This window comes from Eupeodes corollae, chromosome 2, assembly GCF_945859685.1.
Source record: "Eupeodes corollae chromosome 2, idEupCoro1.1, whole genome shotgun sequence".
Taxonomy (NCBI): Eukaryota; Metazoa; Arthropoda; class Insecta; order Diptera; family Syrphidae; genus Eupeodes; species Eupeodes corollae.
In genome coordinates, this window is record NC_079148.1 from 95021272 (window position 1) to 95041706 (window position 20435).

General features: G+C 35.3%; 1 protein-coding gene across 1 annotated transcript; it reads left to right on the top strand.

Moving 5' to 3' along the window:
* Positions 1-17651: 17651 nt before the first annotated feature.
* Positions 17652-19823, top strand: LOC129946755 (probable asparagine synthetase [glutamine-hydrolyzing]). Its single transcript, XM_056057070.1, has 2 exons — positions 17652-18807; positions 18864-19823. The coding sequence occupies exons 1-2, from the start codon at positions 17880-17882 to the stop codon at positions 19619-19621; spliced, it is 1686 nt and encodes a 561-aa protein (XP_055913045.1). The 5' UTR covers positions 17652-17879; the 3' UTR covers positions 19622-19823.
* The last annotated feature ends 612 nt before the right edge of the window (positions 19824-20435 follow it).

Sequence of the window (20435 nt, forward strand, 5' to 3'; positions counted from 1 at the left end):
TAAGATAATTTTAAGTTGAGTCTTCTTTGATCAATAAACGCGACACGTCGCACTAGAAATTGAAATTGTGTTTTTTTTTATTTCTAAAGCGAGAAATAACATAACTTGTATCCCCCGATTATGCCACTAAAGATGTCTTCTCTTCCTAGCTTGGCATTAAAATCTCCTAAGACAATTTTAATGTCATAGCCAGGGCACTGCTCATATGTCTTGTCCAAGAATTCGAAGAATATGTCTTTGGTGTCTTCATCTTTCTCCTCTGTTGGGGCATGCGCGCATATTAGGCTTATGTTGGCGAATTTAGCCTTGATGCGGATTGCCGTGATGCACTCGCTCACACTTGAAAGACTTTTGCCTAAATCTAGTTCCAACAACAAATCCACACCCAATTAGACGCTATCTTTGTTCTCGGTAGCAGTCGCCTCAGTTTACATCGCAGTCTCTTAGCACTTCTTGGATGGCGGTAATATCTGCCTTGCAGCAGTTAATGGCTTCCGCTAATTGTTCGGCTGCACGTGGTCTGTTAAGGGACCTAACATTCCACGCACAGATCCGAAGTTCGTTGTCCTAATTTCGTTTGCTTGGGTTGTGGATCCGTCCGTATCCGAGGCATGTTGGTGCTTCGCAACTAATGGTATTTTGTACGTGGCCAGGAAGTCACCCCGACGGCACAACCCCCAACCTGGATGGCCAGATGTGTTCACTAAGTAGTTCAACCTTACTGGAACTGTAGACGCCACCGTTGATTCCATCTCGAGAATTCATCCGATGCCGTCTGGATAAGGAGAGGTGCCTTAGTGGAAACACCTCTCCCCCCTCTCTCGTTTGGCCCTGAACAACTTTCGACTGGGGTTGGAACCCAATCTCCAGTTGAGGTACTAGGCACCCGATGTTCACCGCGGGGAGGTGAGAGTAATAGTTGATAGACAGAGGTGGGTTTTGAGACAAAACCTGTGAACGCTTGTGTCCTCTTGAATGCACATGTCTACCATTTGAACATCAAAAAAATCCTTGAATGGGAATCAGGAAATAATACATGAATAAAGTGTATTTGATTATTGTATATCACAGTGTCTCCACATTTAAAGATTTATGTGTTTATTTCTGTTCCAATTTAGAGTTTATACATCACATTAATTTTATTGTCAATAAGGCAAGTTCTATGCTTGGTTTTATAAAACACTAGGCATATTATCCCCATGTTAGTCTTTCGTTGTATAATTGCCATGTTCGTCCTTATCTTGAATATGCTTTACAGGTATGGACTCCCTATTACGAAATTCATAGAAAACGTATTGAATCAATTCAACATAATTTCATTCGCTTTGCCCTAAAAAGTCTTCCTTGGGAAGATCCCTATGATCTGCCTCCCTATGAACATCGTATTCAGCTTCATCAATTGCAATCTCTCCATCAAAGGCGTGTTAATAATGGTTTAATATTTCTTCATCAACTCATTAACGGTGAAATTGATGCACCTTATTTGCCACTTTTCTACATTTGACTTAGCGAGGCGGAACACATCACCTACGTTCATTTGATTTTGTACATATTGACTCATACAACTAACTATGGTAAGAATGAAGCTTAAAGTCGAATGAGCATTTTATAAAACTTAAACTATTCATCTATAGATTTAAATTTAAATAAGATGGGATTAAAATCATTGTTTAGAACCAGTGCTCTACTATCGTAAACAAATTTTTTTTGTGTAATAATTCATGTTAAATGTTAATGATTATTATGTTTTGTATTTTGGGCGTGTGTTAGGCTTTAATTGTATTATTTTCTTACTAACAACTAACACATGCACTCATCATAAGTCTCTGATCGTAGTTTGAAGCTTGCTAAAAGCGTACTACTTTCTGAAAATTCTGAAGTGAACACAAAAAATGGCATTTACGTATTTTGTATAAAGATTGGTCGAAAGTACCATTTATAAGGAATAAGACTACTTCTTTGAACTCTTCTTCACTCTTGCGAGTATTGATGCGGAAATCCAATTTAACGCCGAAATATATTCTCGATTGCGTATCATTTATCAAAAGTTATTTTCCTACGATACGTTAAGACACAAAACCATACATCCATAAGATCAAGATGACAAATGTCATTCATAGAACGATTAAACTCAATATCCTCATAATATTATCCTTCAAATACATAAAGCTATGTGTCTCTTTATGTGTCCTTGCCTACACAACACACGCACCGCATGCATCAAATAGATACACTTTTTTATTATTTAATCCGAACAAATGATGTCCAGGACAATGTCATCTCGATTCCCTCAAATAAAGTGACATTCGATGAAGCCATTTCCATAAAACTCACATAAAAACTCAATTTAGCACATTTGTTGCGGTCAATCTTGTCATTATTTTGCATTTTCTCCAAAATATTATAATATGGACTTGGACACAAAGAGGCAAAAAGGTATATCTTATTGTGGTTTATCCCATATGTGGCGAGGATTGTCCATTTCCATCTCCATATCAATATGATGACCATAATTAATCATCCAACTGATGCTTCTTCTTCTTGAACCGTTATCCAGAAGAAAAAACCCTGACGGAAATATCCATTTTTTTACTCAAAGTTAAAGACTCTGTTATATAAGTGGGCATAGAACATTCTTGGAAGAATGACTTTTGACATTTCCTTGGCGGGAGCAATTTCGGGGATGAAGATTTATCTAACAGATTTGTTCGTTTTTAGCGACACAACGAGTCGCGACGCTTTTCCGCCAGGGGAGCTATTAAAATAAATTTTCAAAAACACAAAAATCCTTGTGCGTGATAATGATAATTAATCATATAACTTTGCAGAGACGTAGAAACATAGGTAGGTTTATAATATTCGAGCTCCTTATTCACGAAGGTGTCAACATATGTATATAAACGACTTAAAGCAATTTTTCTCTCATTTGCATAAGCATTTTTGTTAGCATAATCTTTGAAGCCCTTGTTGGTTTTATTGCTCTTTTGAGACTTTTAATCCCTTTTGAATTTTTTGGTTTTGTTTTTCTTTATTTTTTGAACTGAAAATTAAGTTTAGTTGAATAAAATATGAAACAAGGAAGATTAATATAACAGTGAATTGTATCAACAGAAGATTGGTTGGCTTGTATGACGATGACGACAAGAGAAATAACGGTTGGAAATGATTGATTTGCAAAAATATTATATCTCTTCATGGACTCTCTTGAACACTAGACAAGCAGCCAACACCCGAACTTTCAAGCAACTCAAGATCAGCCGCGGTCCGTGAAATTGTAGAGCAGAACCTGATACAGTATATTCATCGTCGTGCACATTTGACATTGGTCCCCCAGATTTTTTGCTGTGCGGTTTTTTAAAGTCGCAGGTCTATGCAGGTAAACCACAATCTACCGATGCCGTAAAGGTGGCCATCGCTCAAATTCAGACGGATCTACGGGGAAGAGTCATTGATAATTAGACCACTCGTATCCGTGCCACCGTAAGACCGCCTTTCAAATAAAAAAATAATTTTGTTAATACCTCACACACCTTTAAACATCTACCATCCATTATTGAAAAACCCTTTATTTTTAATATTTGACAAAAGTTTTGTAATTTTACACAAAAATTAAAATAATATTGAAGTATAATTGTAATCTTTGTGGAATTAACGACCAGATGACTTTACTTAATTTGACTCCATTTCATCTCACTTTCAAATAGAGATAAACATTCGACACTTATTTAACCCGGGCTTTGGATTCTTTTCATAAGCAAGGCATATGGAAGGTTAATTAAAGATGTTTGAACGTACTACCTTTGTAGTTCAGTTCAATGAACTCGACAAATACGGTGAATGACTATGTGCTTCAACCGTGATCTAAGATTCGTATAAACTTCAATACAAGGGATCTCTTTGAAGCATCTTACACATGAGCTACGAACTTCGAACTGTGGATTAGGGATATTGCGAATATTCGCATCCGCATCCGCAATTGCGGATTATTCGCAATAATTCCAACATCCGCATTAACTGATGCGGAGTTTGTTTTTTTTTTTTAAATAAATTTAAATAAAAATGATCCTGACAAGTCCGAATGCAAAATATGTCGTAAAAACTACTCACGAAAAGGACGCATGACTTCTTCGTTGAAAGACCACTTGAAGTCAAAGCACCGAGAAGAGTTTGTTTTATTTGAGAGAGCCAACAATGAACAAAACAAAAATATGAATACATGTCTTTTACTTCTGATATTTGTACAGATTCCAGCTCAAGTGTTTCCTTGCTAAGCTTAACTTGCAACGGAGTATCAGAAGACTTTGAACAAACATCAATCGTATTAAGATGCGAGACGTTTGAGGATCGCCACACAGGTGACATCATTGCAGACAAATTTAACACAATACTTACCGAATTTCCCAGCGAACTAGTACTTAGTGAAACTGGATTAATACACGATCCACTAAGAAACAGATTACATTATGCGAAGGCTGCAATCTTGCTTTTTATTAAATGTAACTCACCCATTTTTAAATTTAATTATTAAATGCCAAGATAGTCAATAAAATTTTCCTTTAATTATGAACTAAAATTGTTTTTATTTTACAAATTCTAAAATCCGCATCCGCATCCGCGGATGTGAGTCCCAAAAATCCAAATCCGCATTTCGCATATGTGGATGTTCGCATATCTTGACTTTTTTCACATGAGCTTTATTTCTATTCGCACACAGCGACGGATTGTCAATTTATAATTACCCTTTTCAACAAACAAAACAAGAGTGGTATAAATTTGAGGTTAGGTGTGGATGGTATGTGGAACGCGAATAGAGTTTGACAGTTCGCAGCAACCACACTCCGATTCGTTACTACCAAATTATGTTTACAAAATTGTCACAAAAGTGTCAATTGATTTTTTTTTAATTTAAATGTATTTTTGTTTGAAATTGACTTTTTGAAATGTGTAAAATCACGTTTGTTCGTCAATTCGTTCATTCGTTGTTCGCTCCTATGCGCAAGGTCCTTTAACTGCGTGATCTCAACCGTTCACTCAACGAAAAAATGATACAACTTTGTAGTCTTGAGTGCACTGAACAAAAAAAGAAACCGAATTCTAAGCTTAAAAGTTCGAACTTTGTTAAGAAATAAAAAGAAAAACACCTTATGGCCGATTATGTAGACCGAATTTTGGACGCAGCGCGCCAACTGAACATTGTTTTGATAATAAATTTGAACGATTTACGAACAATGAACACGTTCAGCCGATGTAAGTGACTTAAAAGTTAGGGAAGCTTCCATTATCTGATTACCTTGCAATTAACTTAACTGTCCGTTGAGAACTAGGGCCTAGTGACTTACAACTCTCAACCTTTCCCGTGTACTGTTATCAGTGATGGAAAGGACCTACAGTTCTAATAGAAATCCGAACGACTTATTTGAGAAAGCACTCTACATGACAAGAATTAATCTTGGAGAATTTGTCAATTCCTCGCAAGAAGCAGTACCCGTGAAAAAAAAAAACTTTGGATGGCATAGGCAGGGAGCTAACCCAAGACCTTTGTCATGACAGTCCAATGAACTTACCATCATGCCACGAGTACTGTACCTTCCAATTAAGGCAACTTTAATGGAAAGTTGACTGGAAAGATAGCCAAGAATAATCTCCCTAACTATTAAGTCAAGTCTTCTTCTACAAAATACCAATTGATAATGCTTTTTTATTCAACTGAAAGCTGAACTTTATTACTCTATGATTTATTATTTATTTTCTGCACAACTTTATTCAATGCCAATTTGTAAAAGAAATAAGTTATATTTCCTTACAATACAAAATACAAATCTTAATGGACTTGTAGTGTAGACAATAATGTTTTTGGTACACAGAGAAAGAAATAAATATCTTTTTTCAAACAGTTTATTGTTTTTATTTGAATGAATGGTAACAAAATAGGAGAATTGGTTAATTCTTAAACAAAAAAAAACAATACTAATTTATATGTTATGGCCTGAGCTCACTAACCCATGTCTCTATAAGTCATTCTTGTAGCGTTTCCAATGAATCTTTCCACAATACAATGAGTTAGGTAGGCCTCTATCAGATGTCTTAAGAAGAGCAGTTAGTATGGTCAGTAAGCGAGGCCCAAAAAGGATGACTACTGAACTGACAGAAAAATTGTTCAGTTAGCAAAAGAGAGCCCTCCCATATGGCTTTAGGAAAATAAGAAATGGGCTTCAACTGCTGTTAGCGTTGTTACAATACGAAGACATCTTTTATAACCGAAGTTAGCAGCCCGAAGTCCACGCAAGAATGGTACTTGACGAAAAGGCATGTGGCAAAGAAAATGGAGCTTGCTAAAGCGCTTAGAGATTGAGCAAAAGAGAAAATGAATAGGAATGTTCTGTGAAGCGATGAAAGCAAAGTCGTCCTTTTTGGGTCCAGGGGTCGTCGGGAATATGTGACAAGACCATAAAATGCAGAAATCGATCCACGGTGCACTATAAAAACAGTGAAGTATGGTGGAGGAAAAATTAAGATATATGGGCTTGCTTTTAATATTACGGGGTCGGGCCTATTTATCTTATCGGGGGTATAAGGGATGCAACTGACTATGTGAAAATTCTCGAGGAGGTTCTGTTACCCTGTGCTGAAGACGAAATAACGTTGGTTTGGGTATACCAACACAACTATGACCCAAAGCACACGTCAAAAAATGCAAAATCATGTTTTCGTAGAAGAAGTTATCAGTTATGGAGTGGCTCGCTCAATCCGCCGAACTTAATTCCATCGAAAATGTGTGGGGGATGTTAAGAACGCAATTCATAAAGCAAAACGCAAGAATTCCAAATAATTGTGGGAAGCAGTGCGTGATTCGTGAAACGCAATACCAGTCGACAGGTGTCGGTTTTAGTTGACTCGATGCTACGTAGATGCAATAAAGTACTAATTGTAAGCTAACATTATTTGTATACTTTTGTATAACTTATTACAGTTTTTCTTACTTATTACGTAATAGATCCAGTACTTTGTCATGCACTGCTATTTTTATGAACAGCCATATATTTAAAAAAAAAAACGTTTTTACTGTGACAAAGGTAACGGTAAAAAATTGATAATACTTATGTTCTGTTTTTATGAATAAAATATTTTAGTTTGTTATTATAAGTTGAATGAAATATATTATAACGTTGATATTGAAGGCCTTTTTGTTTTATTTGGAGAGCAATGCTATTTTTATGAACACAACTGTACGTACAGAGACATCTCTCTAAGAATCATTGATCACTGAATCTAAGAACCTTGCTCGCGAATAACCTCAAAATGTCTTGTTTTTGTTTACTTTGTGATTGGTCAAATTATATTTAAAAAAAAACTTATATAAATATTCAAGAAATGTCGATCACTTTCATGTGTACAGTCATTAAGTGATGCTCGATGTTCCTCTACAGTAAGTACACTACATCAAAAAATTGCACGTACAGCAATTGAATATAAATGGGTTTCCCTTACACTATGAACTTCCTACCACAAATCTGAGCTTATTGACAAAATTATAATGTATATTAGCATCATGCTTTGTCAAACACCAGAAGGAAATGCTTTGGAAAAGCATTCTTTCAAGAACTCGTTGAGCTATCTGAGACAAAGATTAGAGACCTAATCTTTTTTCTCAATGCGACAAAATGGCTCTAACTTAATCGCTATGAAGCTTCTCTATCAATCTATCCCTTTCAATCAAAGGTCAAACGAGTTTTTGGTATCGAAACGGCGCACTACAGCGCTAATTGGATCTCAGGCTAAGTTGCCTTGAAATCGCCATTTCTACCTACCTATAATAGCAAAATAAATGTTCGTACACCACTATCTTCTCTAAGAAAATGGAAATAACGGTTCTTTTTGAAATGTAAATTGTGTACTGTAACGATATTGAGAGAACTAGGCTGAGTATGCCGTGGTGTGTTGATCTTTTAAATTGTTTTTTTTTTTTTTTTTTGCGAAGTTTATTTTGAAAATGGAGGCTTCTCATAAAAAAGTACCTCTTGAAGTAAGAAAACTGATTTTTAAACTAAGATGCGACAAAAAAGTTATGCTGAGATATCGTCAACTATTGGTAGACCACGGTCTACAGTTCAATATGTATTAACAAATTATTTGAAAAATAAAAGCTTTAAAGTGGTCCCAGGAAGAAGTCGAAAAAAAATATTAGACGCTCATATGGAATGAAAAGTTGAACGAATGGTAAAGGCGCATCCCAAGTTGAGTGCTCCTAAAATAGTTGCTGACAATCAAGCTGCAAATGATGAAATATCGCTTAACCCTCAAACTGTTCGGAACTTTCTGCATTCAAAGGGATAAAATGGTTGAACGGCACAAAAAATGCGCTATATTTCAAAAGCAAACATTTCAAAACGCTAGAACTATGCGAATGCATACGTTTCGAAACCAGACGATTTTTTAAAGAATGTGTTATTCCTTGACGAGAGCAAGTTTAATGTCTTTGGGTCGGACGGTCGCAGATTTGTGTGGAGAAAACCAAACACAGCATTAGATGTGAAGATCAACGGTGAAACATGGAGGCGGAAATGTTATGGTCTGAGGAGCTATGGGGTCCAATGGTGTGGGAAATTTATTTTTTATAGAAACAACAATGGGAAAACAAATATTTACAAATTTTAAAAGAAAAAAAGCGCTTTTAAAATTGGCCTTAAAGACGACTTTTTAATTGTGCAAGACAACGATCCTAAACATTCATCGGGGATAGTAAAGGAGTAGCTTCTCTATAATGTTAATGTTAATGTTGCAATAGCCTCATCCTCCCCAATCCTCAGACCTTAATCCCATTAAGCATCTTTGGGATTAATTAGGAAGAAAGTTCCAAGAATCAAAAATATTTTATAAAAAACAGCTAAAAGTCGTTACATTGGAAGAATGGAACAGCATTTCGCCGGAAATCACTTCAAAACTAGTTCTCTCTATAAAGAACCGCCTTCAGGATGTTATAAATGCGAAAGGTTATCACACCCGCTGCTAAAACTATCATATATATAATTAAGTTTTTTATCACTGTACGTGCAATTTTTTGACCTTTGATGTCCTACTTTGCCTAGTTTGTTGCATTTTTTTTTCTCCATGAAGTTTGTACTAATTTATTTTGTTCTGTTTTTAATTCTCATATAATAAACAATACCAAAATTGAAAAAAGAATGGTTGAAAATGAGTTTTTTTTTTTAAATACCTTAGCTATTATTTTGAAGAATCACCTGTACGAAAAATAGTTTGATATAGTGTATGAGAACTTAATAAGTATTATTGAACCAGTATCTCTGATTGTTCCCAATTTATATTATTTGGAACATTCCCTCTTAGATTGATTAAAAGTTAATATGCCCGTTTGTTTATAAACTAACTAACATACATATATTTAGGCCTTTTGGGTAATAATCCAACCCTTCTTCTTTAAAATAGTTTCATAAAAAAATTGATAAAGTATTTATTATCATTGAAATACAACTTGGCTTTCATTAAAATCGAAATCAAATTTGAGAATAGTTTAAAACTTGACAACTCTTGTTAACATATGTATGTATATTGCTGCTTCCCCCTCCTGCTAATATGATTTCGAGTAGGTGCGAGGTTGGTTCTATGGGTGGGCTGAAACTGTTGGAAATTAGTCTTATTTAACTTTTGTAAAGCTTTAATCGTCCAAACTCAATGGTAGATTGATATTTTTTAGTTGCACCAAAGTGACATTATTAAAAGAAAATCGATTTTTTGGTGGTCCAAGGAATTAAAAAAAAAAAAAAAACTTGAAGTTCAACTTCATCTATTTCATTATTCTTTACTACAGATGCCAGCAACTCCTTTTTATAATGGGATTCAGTTCATGGACAGAAGAAGAAATAAAGTTTAACTTAGTAAGTGACGTGTTCTTGGCTACAAACTGTCAAAATAAGGAAAGCGACATTTATAATACTCAATTAATAAAGCAAGTTGGCTCCTGTTAAACAAGGGTATCCTGGATAGATGAATGCTTAAATACCTAATTGAACGAGTTGGAAAGCTAAATAGAGATAGCTGACAAAAAACAAAAAGCAGTCAAACATTTGATTTTGAAGTCCAAAATTATTGTAAAATAAAATATTCAATGGAAAATTTTAAAAATTTACCGAATTTTCACAAAAAAAAACAATGCAAATTTAAAATCAATTTTTGGGTTCCTTAAAATTCAACCTTATGTTGAATCAGCTGTTCTATTTCTTTAGATTTTTTTTTTGAAACAATCCATATACATATCTGAGATGGAACTTAACGAATCTTTTAGTGACATACTAATGTATTTCTTTGCTTTAAAATTAATATGAACTTAAATACTACACTATGAATTTTTTTTTAAATTAATTTTGTCTACATGTCCACATTCTTGTTTTGTTTTGAGTATTGATTCATATTTAAATTCACGAACAAGAAGGTAAACTTTTATTTTTTAATTATTTGGCATTCTTGAATTAAGCTTCAGATTTGACAGGTTATTAAACGGTTTTGTTTTTTATCACAATTTGCATTTGAACAGTTGCTTTTAAACATTACCTTATTGTAAATAGAATAAAAATGTTCAAAGGGATATTGAGAGCCATATAGTCAAAAAGAGTATGAGGGCCAATAAAAACGACAATCCCTTTTACATAATTTTAGATTATTATCGACCACATAAGGGTACACTTATTTGTTACAAAAACTGTATGCATAATATTTTGTCACAAAAACAAAAATAACCCTAAACAACTTTTAGGACATAGCTTCTATTCTACTATTCATATAGGGATGACCCTTTCGAATCGCGACCCATAATCTAAGTCAAAGACGGTCTCACCAACATGACCGCCCGTCCGAAAAACAATTGAAACTCAATTGAGGATGAAACCGAAATTGCTCTTGCCTTGACCGCATCTTATCTTTATGGCATCAACATTCAAACGACCAAAAGCATTTAGAAGCTCATTCATATTGATCCACATATTATAAGGACTAACCTAAAGCGACCCAACCGACCGACCGGGCGAATTGCGATTATAGAAAAATTATGCGAGAATATCCTGTCTTATTAAATCCTTGAGAGTCATTTCAAACTCTATTCATGGAGTATGGGACACAAATTCTTAAATGGTTGGTTACTGTCGCCTCCACCCACCGCTTTGCGGCGGAGATGTAAACGAGATGTTGTTTTGTTTATAAAAAAGGGTGTCTTCTTCATCAGGACCAGGACCAGGGCCAGATGAAATTTGTTCCGGTTGAAATTCGATCAGGACTATTTGATTTTATGACTTTGGTTTATTATTGGAAGCCTGGTGGTGGTTAAGAGCCTCATGAAACGAGAAACTATAGTCTTTATCGTAATGAATGCAGATTGGTATTTTATTTTGACGACTGCTTTGAAGGTGTCGCTGGGGATTTACGCGAATGGAGGCGTCTTATGTGTTTTATTTTAATTGAGAATATATTTAGAGATGCTCAATAAGATTGAGATGAGGAAGATAAACTTTGCTATGAGTCTCTTATTCTAAGATGTCTCAATATGTACATATGTACGCACTAACCACCATGCCACGGGTATGAAAATTAAATTGTTTAAATATTACTAAACCTTATAATTAACAACTAATGTTGAAAAAGGTGATACTGGCACATTTCAGAAATTTCTTAAAATAATTCAAATGAAGGCCAAAATTTTGTTTTTTTTAGAAGTGAAACCATATTTTAATTTAGGGCAAACACTTTTGAATAGAAAGTTATTATAATAGGTCCGATCTGTCGAATTGCAAATTTTGACATTTCTCGGAGTTTTAAAGTTCATAGAATCTAAATCCAAGATTTTAAAGAAGAGTTCTGTGAGTTTGTGTGTACGATACGAGTACGTTTGAAATACCATGTTTCGTCCTGCGTATCTTAAGAACCAGCAAATATATCGACTTCAAATAAATTGTGTTTTGCAGATAAGATTAGATTAGAATAGACTTTATTAATATAATAAGTCAGGTTTTCAATTATAATATTTACAATTCTTTTAAGACCTGATTTTAAAACCGTGGACAGTGGGGCAAGATTGGTAGTTTTGTGATATTATTTCTATTATTATTATTTTCACTAGTAAATTGATGATTGCTTTATAAGTTTTTATGGTTTTATAATTGAAACGATATGTTATCTTCAGTTTGGGTGAATATGGTAAAGAAAAACGAACACGAAAAAGTGAGAATTTTCAAAAAAGTTTATAAAGTTTGGAAAATATACTGTAAAATTGTTGTTCTATATAGCTTGAAAATAAAAAATTGTTTTGGAGGAGTGGTCTAGCTCACTTCGTTTAGTTGAGGGGGTGTTTTTTCGAAAAACTTACTTACTATTAAAAAAAAATAACAATAAAAATTAACGAAACGTAATTCAATTTAATCGGAATCATAACAAACAATATTTTCTATTTCAAACATTTGAATTGCTTCATTATGAAAACTTTTTTTGTTTACATTTATTTTTTGACTTCTTAAACTCGATAGCTCAGGATCCGAAGAAATCATCATTCTATTGAAAATATCAGTCACAGTATCTTTTCTGGAACATTCTCGGCTGTAGGGCTCTCTAAAAACCTTAAAATCTTTGTTTCGAGATTCTAAAGCTTCCTCGCTAAGTTGACCAATAGGAAGTATACAGTTGGTGGCAATATGATGGCCATGAATAAAAAATTTTATGCACTGTAGTGCTCATATAATTACAAGGGTATAATGATACAAAATATCTTGCAGGTTCCTCACAAAACAGTTGAAATTTGTGTGAGCTGATCCTAAAACCACTTGACAGACATTGTAAAATGATATAAAACTTTACAATTAAAGCTTCATTGATACCCGTTATCGAAGCAGATACGCTGCTATTTTCGAAAAACCTTCTTGCCACATTGCCTGTATTTGTGTTACCGTAACCAGGCTTAAGTTTATCGACTAAAAAGCCTGTTCTCTCTTTGAATTCTCTCTGAATTCGTAGTTTATTCTGTTGTACTATAAATTCGGTTTTCTCATTGGTTCGCCATTCTTTAACCGTAAGCTTATATGCAACGTGCAGAAGGCATTCAAATAAACGAATCCACGCGTGCAAAGTTGACAATCCAAATGATAAATTTTACTCGTTTATTGATAATTGAATCATTTTGTCGATGTCATTGAACTCCTTCGAAGTTGCATGGCATAAGTAGCACCTCATCGATGATTTGGTGTCAGTCAAACTATTGCAAATTTTGCTATCTATCATTGACAAGATCATCTTTTGATGTACGGTGTAATCAATATTTTTAATCCTGATATTCGAACGATGAAAATTTAGAATTTGTGATTCTGTTACTTGTTTTTCTCTTTTTACAAGTTCGTCAGATTCTTTTTCGAAAATTATTTTCACAGGACGACAAAAACACGCTGACGAAGGACAAAGATTTTGCCAAATAACTTTTTTGTCTGTCTGTGCTATTAATTGCAAAGGAACGAGACATTTTATAAACACGAATTTATCGGTTGCAACATGGCTTTCCAAAAATGTTTGATGGTACTGGCTGTGCCCCGAACTGCCATCAAAGCCCCATTTTGATATGAGGGTGAATTCATTTTTTCTGAGCTGATGGATTCCAGTACATTTGCTTTATTATTCAATTTTTTTTCACTCGTGTGATCAAGAAGGATTTGCAAAGGAATCTCTGCAAAAGTTTCTTGAACTTGAACATTTTGTGGATAACAAATCTTTTTTTGCATAGCTTCTAATAATGTTGTACTTATGCCGTGATAATTTTGTTTCCATCATCATTGATAATGCATTTCGAGATGAAATCATTTGATTGCTGTCTGTATTTGTCGAGTTTTGAAGAAAATTTGGGGAAGATGTAACAGCTTTTATCAAATCAGCTTCCTGTTTCTTACCCGTTTCTCGTAAGCTCATTTGGGCTGCAAAAACAAGCTCACTAAAAGAGACTGTGCTTCTAAGGCTTGCAGTACGTTTCCGTTTTGTTTGCTCACTGCTTTCTTAAAAATTTACCAAAGGATGTCCAACAGACTGACGATACATTTTAAAAGAAATATTTTCATCGATCCATTTTGCTTCGGTTGCTAAAAACCACTTTTTAGTTCGGTTTGACCGTTGCCATTTAACTTTGAACTGGTGTTTAAAATCTTTAAGCTTTAGTTTTAAGTGGCTTGTTTGTTAAGAGCATAAAGTTTTAGTTTTTAAGAAATTTTCGACGACCTCAAATTTTTTTTTCTTACTATCAAAATACAGTTCAACAAGTTTTCGTCTCGAACACTGAAATCCTTGACCACCTATTAATTTCCATATTTGAATTAACACGATTTATTGATTTATATATTGAAAAACTGTTTTTTTTTAACATCTGATGTCACAAATAAAAAACAAACCAAGAAAAAAGAATTTTAGTTACCATAAAAATCAGTATTTTCAACTTAAAAAATTCGCAAACAATATTTTTGGCATTTTTCAAGAGGTTTCCGTTTTTGACTTATATTTACCAAATTTGTTTATCTGGCCACATTTACACATCTGCTTGAAAAATGCCGAAACAGAAGATATTGCCCTATTATTGATATAAAATCATGAAAAAAGTATTTTTTTTTTAAATTTAATTTATTTAAATCAAAACCAGTTTTTCAATTTTTTCATCTTAAAACATAAACTTCGACCGTCGTCGGAAAGATTGACAGGTAATTGAAAAAAATTGTATTTAATTTAAGCCCAACATGCCATTTAAAATCTCTATTAGGTACTTCTTCAACATCCAATCGATTTCTGCCAAAAACGTCGCGTCGAATTTTTTGGAAAATTGGACATGATCCTAGAAAATGAGCAATATTTTCTCTTTCGTGGGTGTTGCAAAGACCATATTCAAGAGGTAAGTCTGGCCTATGAGGAATAAAGTTCAGAGTCAGGATTTCCCCTCTCTCGTAAAATCGTAGATATCATATCCGTGGAGTGCTTGTCGTGAAAATAATTTGATTCACCTAGGACTAAGTTAAGTCTTCTGCAGTATTCTCTATAATGTGAATCCTTGGCCTGGTTAGTGAAGTTATCCCAATATTTTGTGTCGAGTTTCGATAAAAGACAGTAAAACTGTCGTTTTAAACGTGTTATATCTCGCAAATCAAAATCAAGCACAGAATCCGACAAGCTTATCCATGATTGTACGAAATTCAGCTTATTTGGAACTAAATACATCAAAACTTTGTTTACTAGCCTTGACGCATCCAGTTGAAGTATTTTTACAACATAATCAAAATGGGTCCTAACGTCCTAAGTGTGCCGATAAACATCGGTGAAATTCCAGTTTCAATATGTAGCATGTAGTTCGGCGTAGTTGAAGGAAGAGCAAAAATTCGTTTTAAAAAGAACCGTAATAGTTTTTCGACATCCTCATACTCTTTATGGCCCCACATTTGCCCGCAGTACATCATAATAGACTTTGATACGGCTTGAAATAATTTATATTTGTCAGAGTGGTGAATATGGCTGCCTTTGGCTCCTGGAGTTTTGCTTTCACTTGTTTTTTATACACAGGTTACTCGATATTATCATCCCTAAATACTTGATTTCCTTCACGACACTAACTTCTTTTCCTTTGTATTTCCACTCCTCGTTACTATCTCCCCCTACCTTTTCTAAAAATCATAATTTTTGATCTGCTAAGTTCCAAGTATTACAGTATTCTTCCAATCTAGAGATTATTTCTTGTAGTTGATCAGAAGACTCGGATAATATGAAGATTTCATCCGCATACAGTAAAACTGGAATGCTTTCCTCAGCAAATTTAACGCCTCGGGAGTTCACAATATCATCTATAAAAAGTGTGAATAGAAGGGTACTCAACGAACATCCTTGCTTTAGACCCATTGAAAACCTGAATTCTTCAGATAGGGTTTCACTGTTAAACACAGAAATAGCATCTTTTTTCATACAACGCCTTCAAAATAAAAATAATTTTGGAAGAGAAACCATAATTGGCAAGTTTTAGACACAAAGCTTCTCTGTCGATGCTGTCGAAGGCTGCTTAAGTCCACGAAAATATCTCAAGAACCAATAGCACACGCAATTTCAATTAAATTTTATATTGTATAATGTGATTTAATACCAAACAAGTTTATTTTCAATAAAAATATTCAACGAACAGAAAAATATTTTACCTCCAACAAAGAATGAACATGTGTGACATCTGGAATATTTCTGAGAGAAAATGAATACAAATTTTAACTTAAAAAAATACGTTAGAAAAAATGATTTTCGACTCCGAAATCCTGGCAAAAATTAAGTATATTGGCTTTAACCTAATTTCATCTCATAATTCAACATTCAGTATAGAATTTTTATAGAAATTCAACTGTCATTTTTTTCATATAAATTCAAATCTACAAGAAATACTACTCAAAATGTATGTTAGATTCCTAATATCTCATAAATTGGAAAATCCAATGTGTGTTTTTTTATATAACAAATAAAAACTTTTAAAAAATGTTTAACTAAAATTGGTAGGTTAAAATTGATTTTAGACTAAAGATCTCGTTAACAAAAACAGATATCGAAATAAAACTTAATTTTTTAGAAAATGTCATTCCACAACTTTTTTGTACAAAACAAGAAAACAACGATAAACTGATAAGAAATGGTAGTTAAGGATATCCCTGAAGGGGAATCCAAAAAAAAAACGCGAACGCCGGCCCATCGGGACTGGCCCACTGTTCGACTTACAAATACGACGATAACTATGATTATAATAATTCTTTATACGCATAGATTGAGAAGATATAACGACGAACTATACGCGCTGTACAGCGACACTGACCTAGTTAGCAGAATTAAAGTCCAACGGCTTGATGGCTAGGTCATGTAGAGCGGATGGACATCAACGCTCCAGCCCGGAAGGTCTTCGAATCCAATCCCGAGGGACGGCGCAGTTGAGGAAGACCGCTACTCAGGTGGCGCACCCAGGTGGGAGAGGACCTCAACCAGCTTGGCGTGAGAAACTGGAGACAGCTAGATAGGGACCGAGCTGGCTGGAGACGCATGTTGGTTGAGGCCCAGGTCCGCCCGGACTGTAGCGCCACCTTAAGTAAGTAAGTAAGAAAGAAAACTATTGGAATCTTGGAATGCTTACATAGGTATTTAGGGAGTTATCCCAATTAAAAAGTTAGACTATACCTTGCTAGACAACAGTGTTCTAAAATAAAAAGTTAGACTATACCTTGCTAGACAACAGTGTTCTAAAATCTATAACTAAAGTTAAGTGTGTGACTATTGATTAAAATTGTGGATCCCTCCAGTCAGACACGTCTACGGTTGCAAATTATACTAAATCATTTTTAAAATATAATGCCCTTCTCTTTCAAATAACGTTAAAAATTATATGCGTTTTATTTCTTCTTTTGTAAATCCCTCGTCTAAAACCCCTTTATTTTTAGTTATTTATTTTTCCTACATCTCCCCTGCGGTAATTGCTGACTACGTGCGCGTATCAAAAACGGATTGCCTTACTTCAAGACCGCAGAAGTCTAAACACGCCTAATAAAAATACATCCATCTGTCATCACTTCTTTCCATATATATCATTGAGCTTTGTGAAATGGCAATAGTAAACAAACGAAAAACAATGACGACAAAATTAAGAACTTTGCTGAATACTGAACTGATACTGATGTAATTAGTGCAAATTATTTCCAATTGCAGCGTGGCACCGCGTATAAAGTACTTGTCAATAGTAAAATAACGTTTATTCACGTATAGCGTACGTCGCGAGCGGACCAAAACCGGAAAACAACTCAAAAGTTTTGATCGAATTCTGAAAACACAGACTAACGAATAATTGAACCATGTGTGGAATATTTGCTATTTTCTCAAAAGACGGTCAGCCTATTTTGCCGAGAAAATTCAACACTCGTCCTGAAAGCCTGCGGCAGGTTGCCACTCGGCAGAGCCAAAAACAACGCCATCGTGGACCCGATTTCACGGGAGTAGAAATCATTGAAAACCATGGCGTGGCTATGGTGCACGAGAGAGTTTGCATAGTCGGTGTGCATACCGGCCATCAGCCCTTCAAGTCGCAGGATGGAACCATCTTCATGATTGCCAATGGTGAAATCTACAACTATCTGGAGCAGTCGGCAGAAATCGCCAAGAAAAGAGGCGCCTATCAGCCGAAGAGTGACTGCAATGTGATCATCGAGTTGTACGAGGAATACGGGGAGAATCTCTTCGAGTATATCACTGGGATGTTTGCCATTGCTCTGTATGACACGAAGACAAAAACCATCCTCCTGGCTCGCGATCCATTCGGAATTATCTCGATGTACTATGGCGAGGATGAGTATGGCAACATTTGGGTGTCGAGTGAGATGAAGTGTTTGGTGGGCGTGTGTCGCAAGGTAGAAAACTTTCCCCCTGGTGTTATGCGAATAGGCAAGGCTGGTGCTCTGAAGGAGAAAAGGTTCTTCCAACAAAATTGGCAGAGCAGAATTCCCCGGGATCCCACTGATTTGTCAGTTCTACGGCAGACATTCATCTCAGCGGTAAGGAGCCATCTTCATTGTGATTGTCTTTACGGGGCTCTTCTGTCCGGAGGTGTTGATTCAAGCCTCGTGGCATCCATTGCAACAAAGATCATCCGCGAAACTGATCCCAGTTTTCGATTGAAGACATTCTCTGTGGGTCTGGAGGGCGCTCCTGATTTCAAGTACAGCAAAATGGTGGCAGACTACATTGACAGTGATCACACTGAAGTTTACTTCACAGTAGAACAAGGTAACCACTTAAATCGATTAAAGACTCAGATTAATGTAATTTTTAACTCCTCCCAGGTATTGATTGCATCCGAGACATTATCCACCATCTAGAAACCTACGATGTGACCACAGTGCGGTGCAGTATTCCAATGCTTCTGCTGACGCGCTACATCAAGAGTACTGGCATCAAGATGATCCTCTCGGGTGAAGGAGCAGACGAGATTTTCGGTGGATACTTGTATTTCTTCAATGCCCCCGATCCAGAGCAGTTCCATGAAGAACTCGTCACCCGAGTGGGCAACCTCTACCTGTCGGATTGTTTGAGGGCCAACAAAGTGTCCCTTGCCAAAGGTGTTGAGCTGCGAGTTCCATTTTTGGACACAGCCTTCGTCAACTACGCCATGTCCATTAGGCCCGAGGACAAGATCCCTGGGAAGCTGAACTGTTTCGAAGGCATCCAGACGCACCGAATCGAAAAGCACATTCTTCGGAAAGCCTTCGGCGAAGGCTACTTGCCTGATGAGGTGCTTTGGCGCCAGAAAGAGCAATTTTCCGATGGAGTTGGCTACAACTGGATCGACACCATTCGTGAACACGCCTCTTCCCAAATAAACGATGAAGAATTTGCCAGGGCAGCTGAAATCTATCCCATCAACACGCCCACAACCAAAGAGGCGTTTTACTATCGTGAAATATTCGCGGAGCTATTTCCCGGTGATGATGCTGCTCGCACCGTGAAGCGGTGGGTGCCACGTCAGGACTGGGGATGCCCTGAAGATCCCTCTGGCAGAGCTCAGAAAATGCACGAAAACAAGACTGAAGGCAAGAAATAGAATCTGAAATCCTGTTCCTTATTTATTCTCTCATACTAAAGTACAAATACTTTTTAAAAATCTTGTTTTCCCTAAAACGCTTTATTTTTCGATTGAAAAAATAAATAAATATTTATAAGTCTCAAAAAGATAAAAGTAAAACTCAAGCATAGCTTCCACTGCGTAGAAAATAAAATAAAGAAACATAAATATTAAAAACAAACATACATTTGTTTAATTTCTGACTCGAATTGAATTTGTTTGTTTATCAACATCAGTCGTTGGCTTGGCACATGTTTCGGTTTATCAATTAAAAAGATAGGCCGATGGCAAAAGACAACTTTTAAAAGCTAAAACATGGAAACTGTTTGCATCTCTTAATTTATTTTATCATTTGTCTAGTCTAGTCACTTCACTTTGCGTTGACCTTGATAAAGAAAAAGCTTCAAGTGTTTTATTTTATGAAAAGTAGCTTTTCGTCGAAAGACGATTCATTGAACTTAAGTGAATAATTATAAATTGTAATCACCACCTTGGCAATGATAATGAATTAAGCAGACTTTGACGTGAACTTACTCTGATTATGCATTTAGAAGTGTTCCGTAGCGATTTTGAAGTTGTTAAATTTAAACGTCTTGTCTAAAAATATTTGTAGCTTTAATAGCAAAAGTTATTTTAGTCATAGGCTGCCACAGAAGATTGTATACGATAGGGTTATCATGAACGTCTAATTCAGATCACAAAATGGTTAATGAATATTCTATTTGTGGTCTGAAAGAAGTCAAGGCATTATAAAAGACGCTAAATTAGGTTTAAGGAGCTTATTACTTTTCAA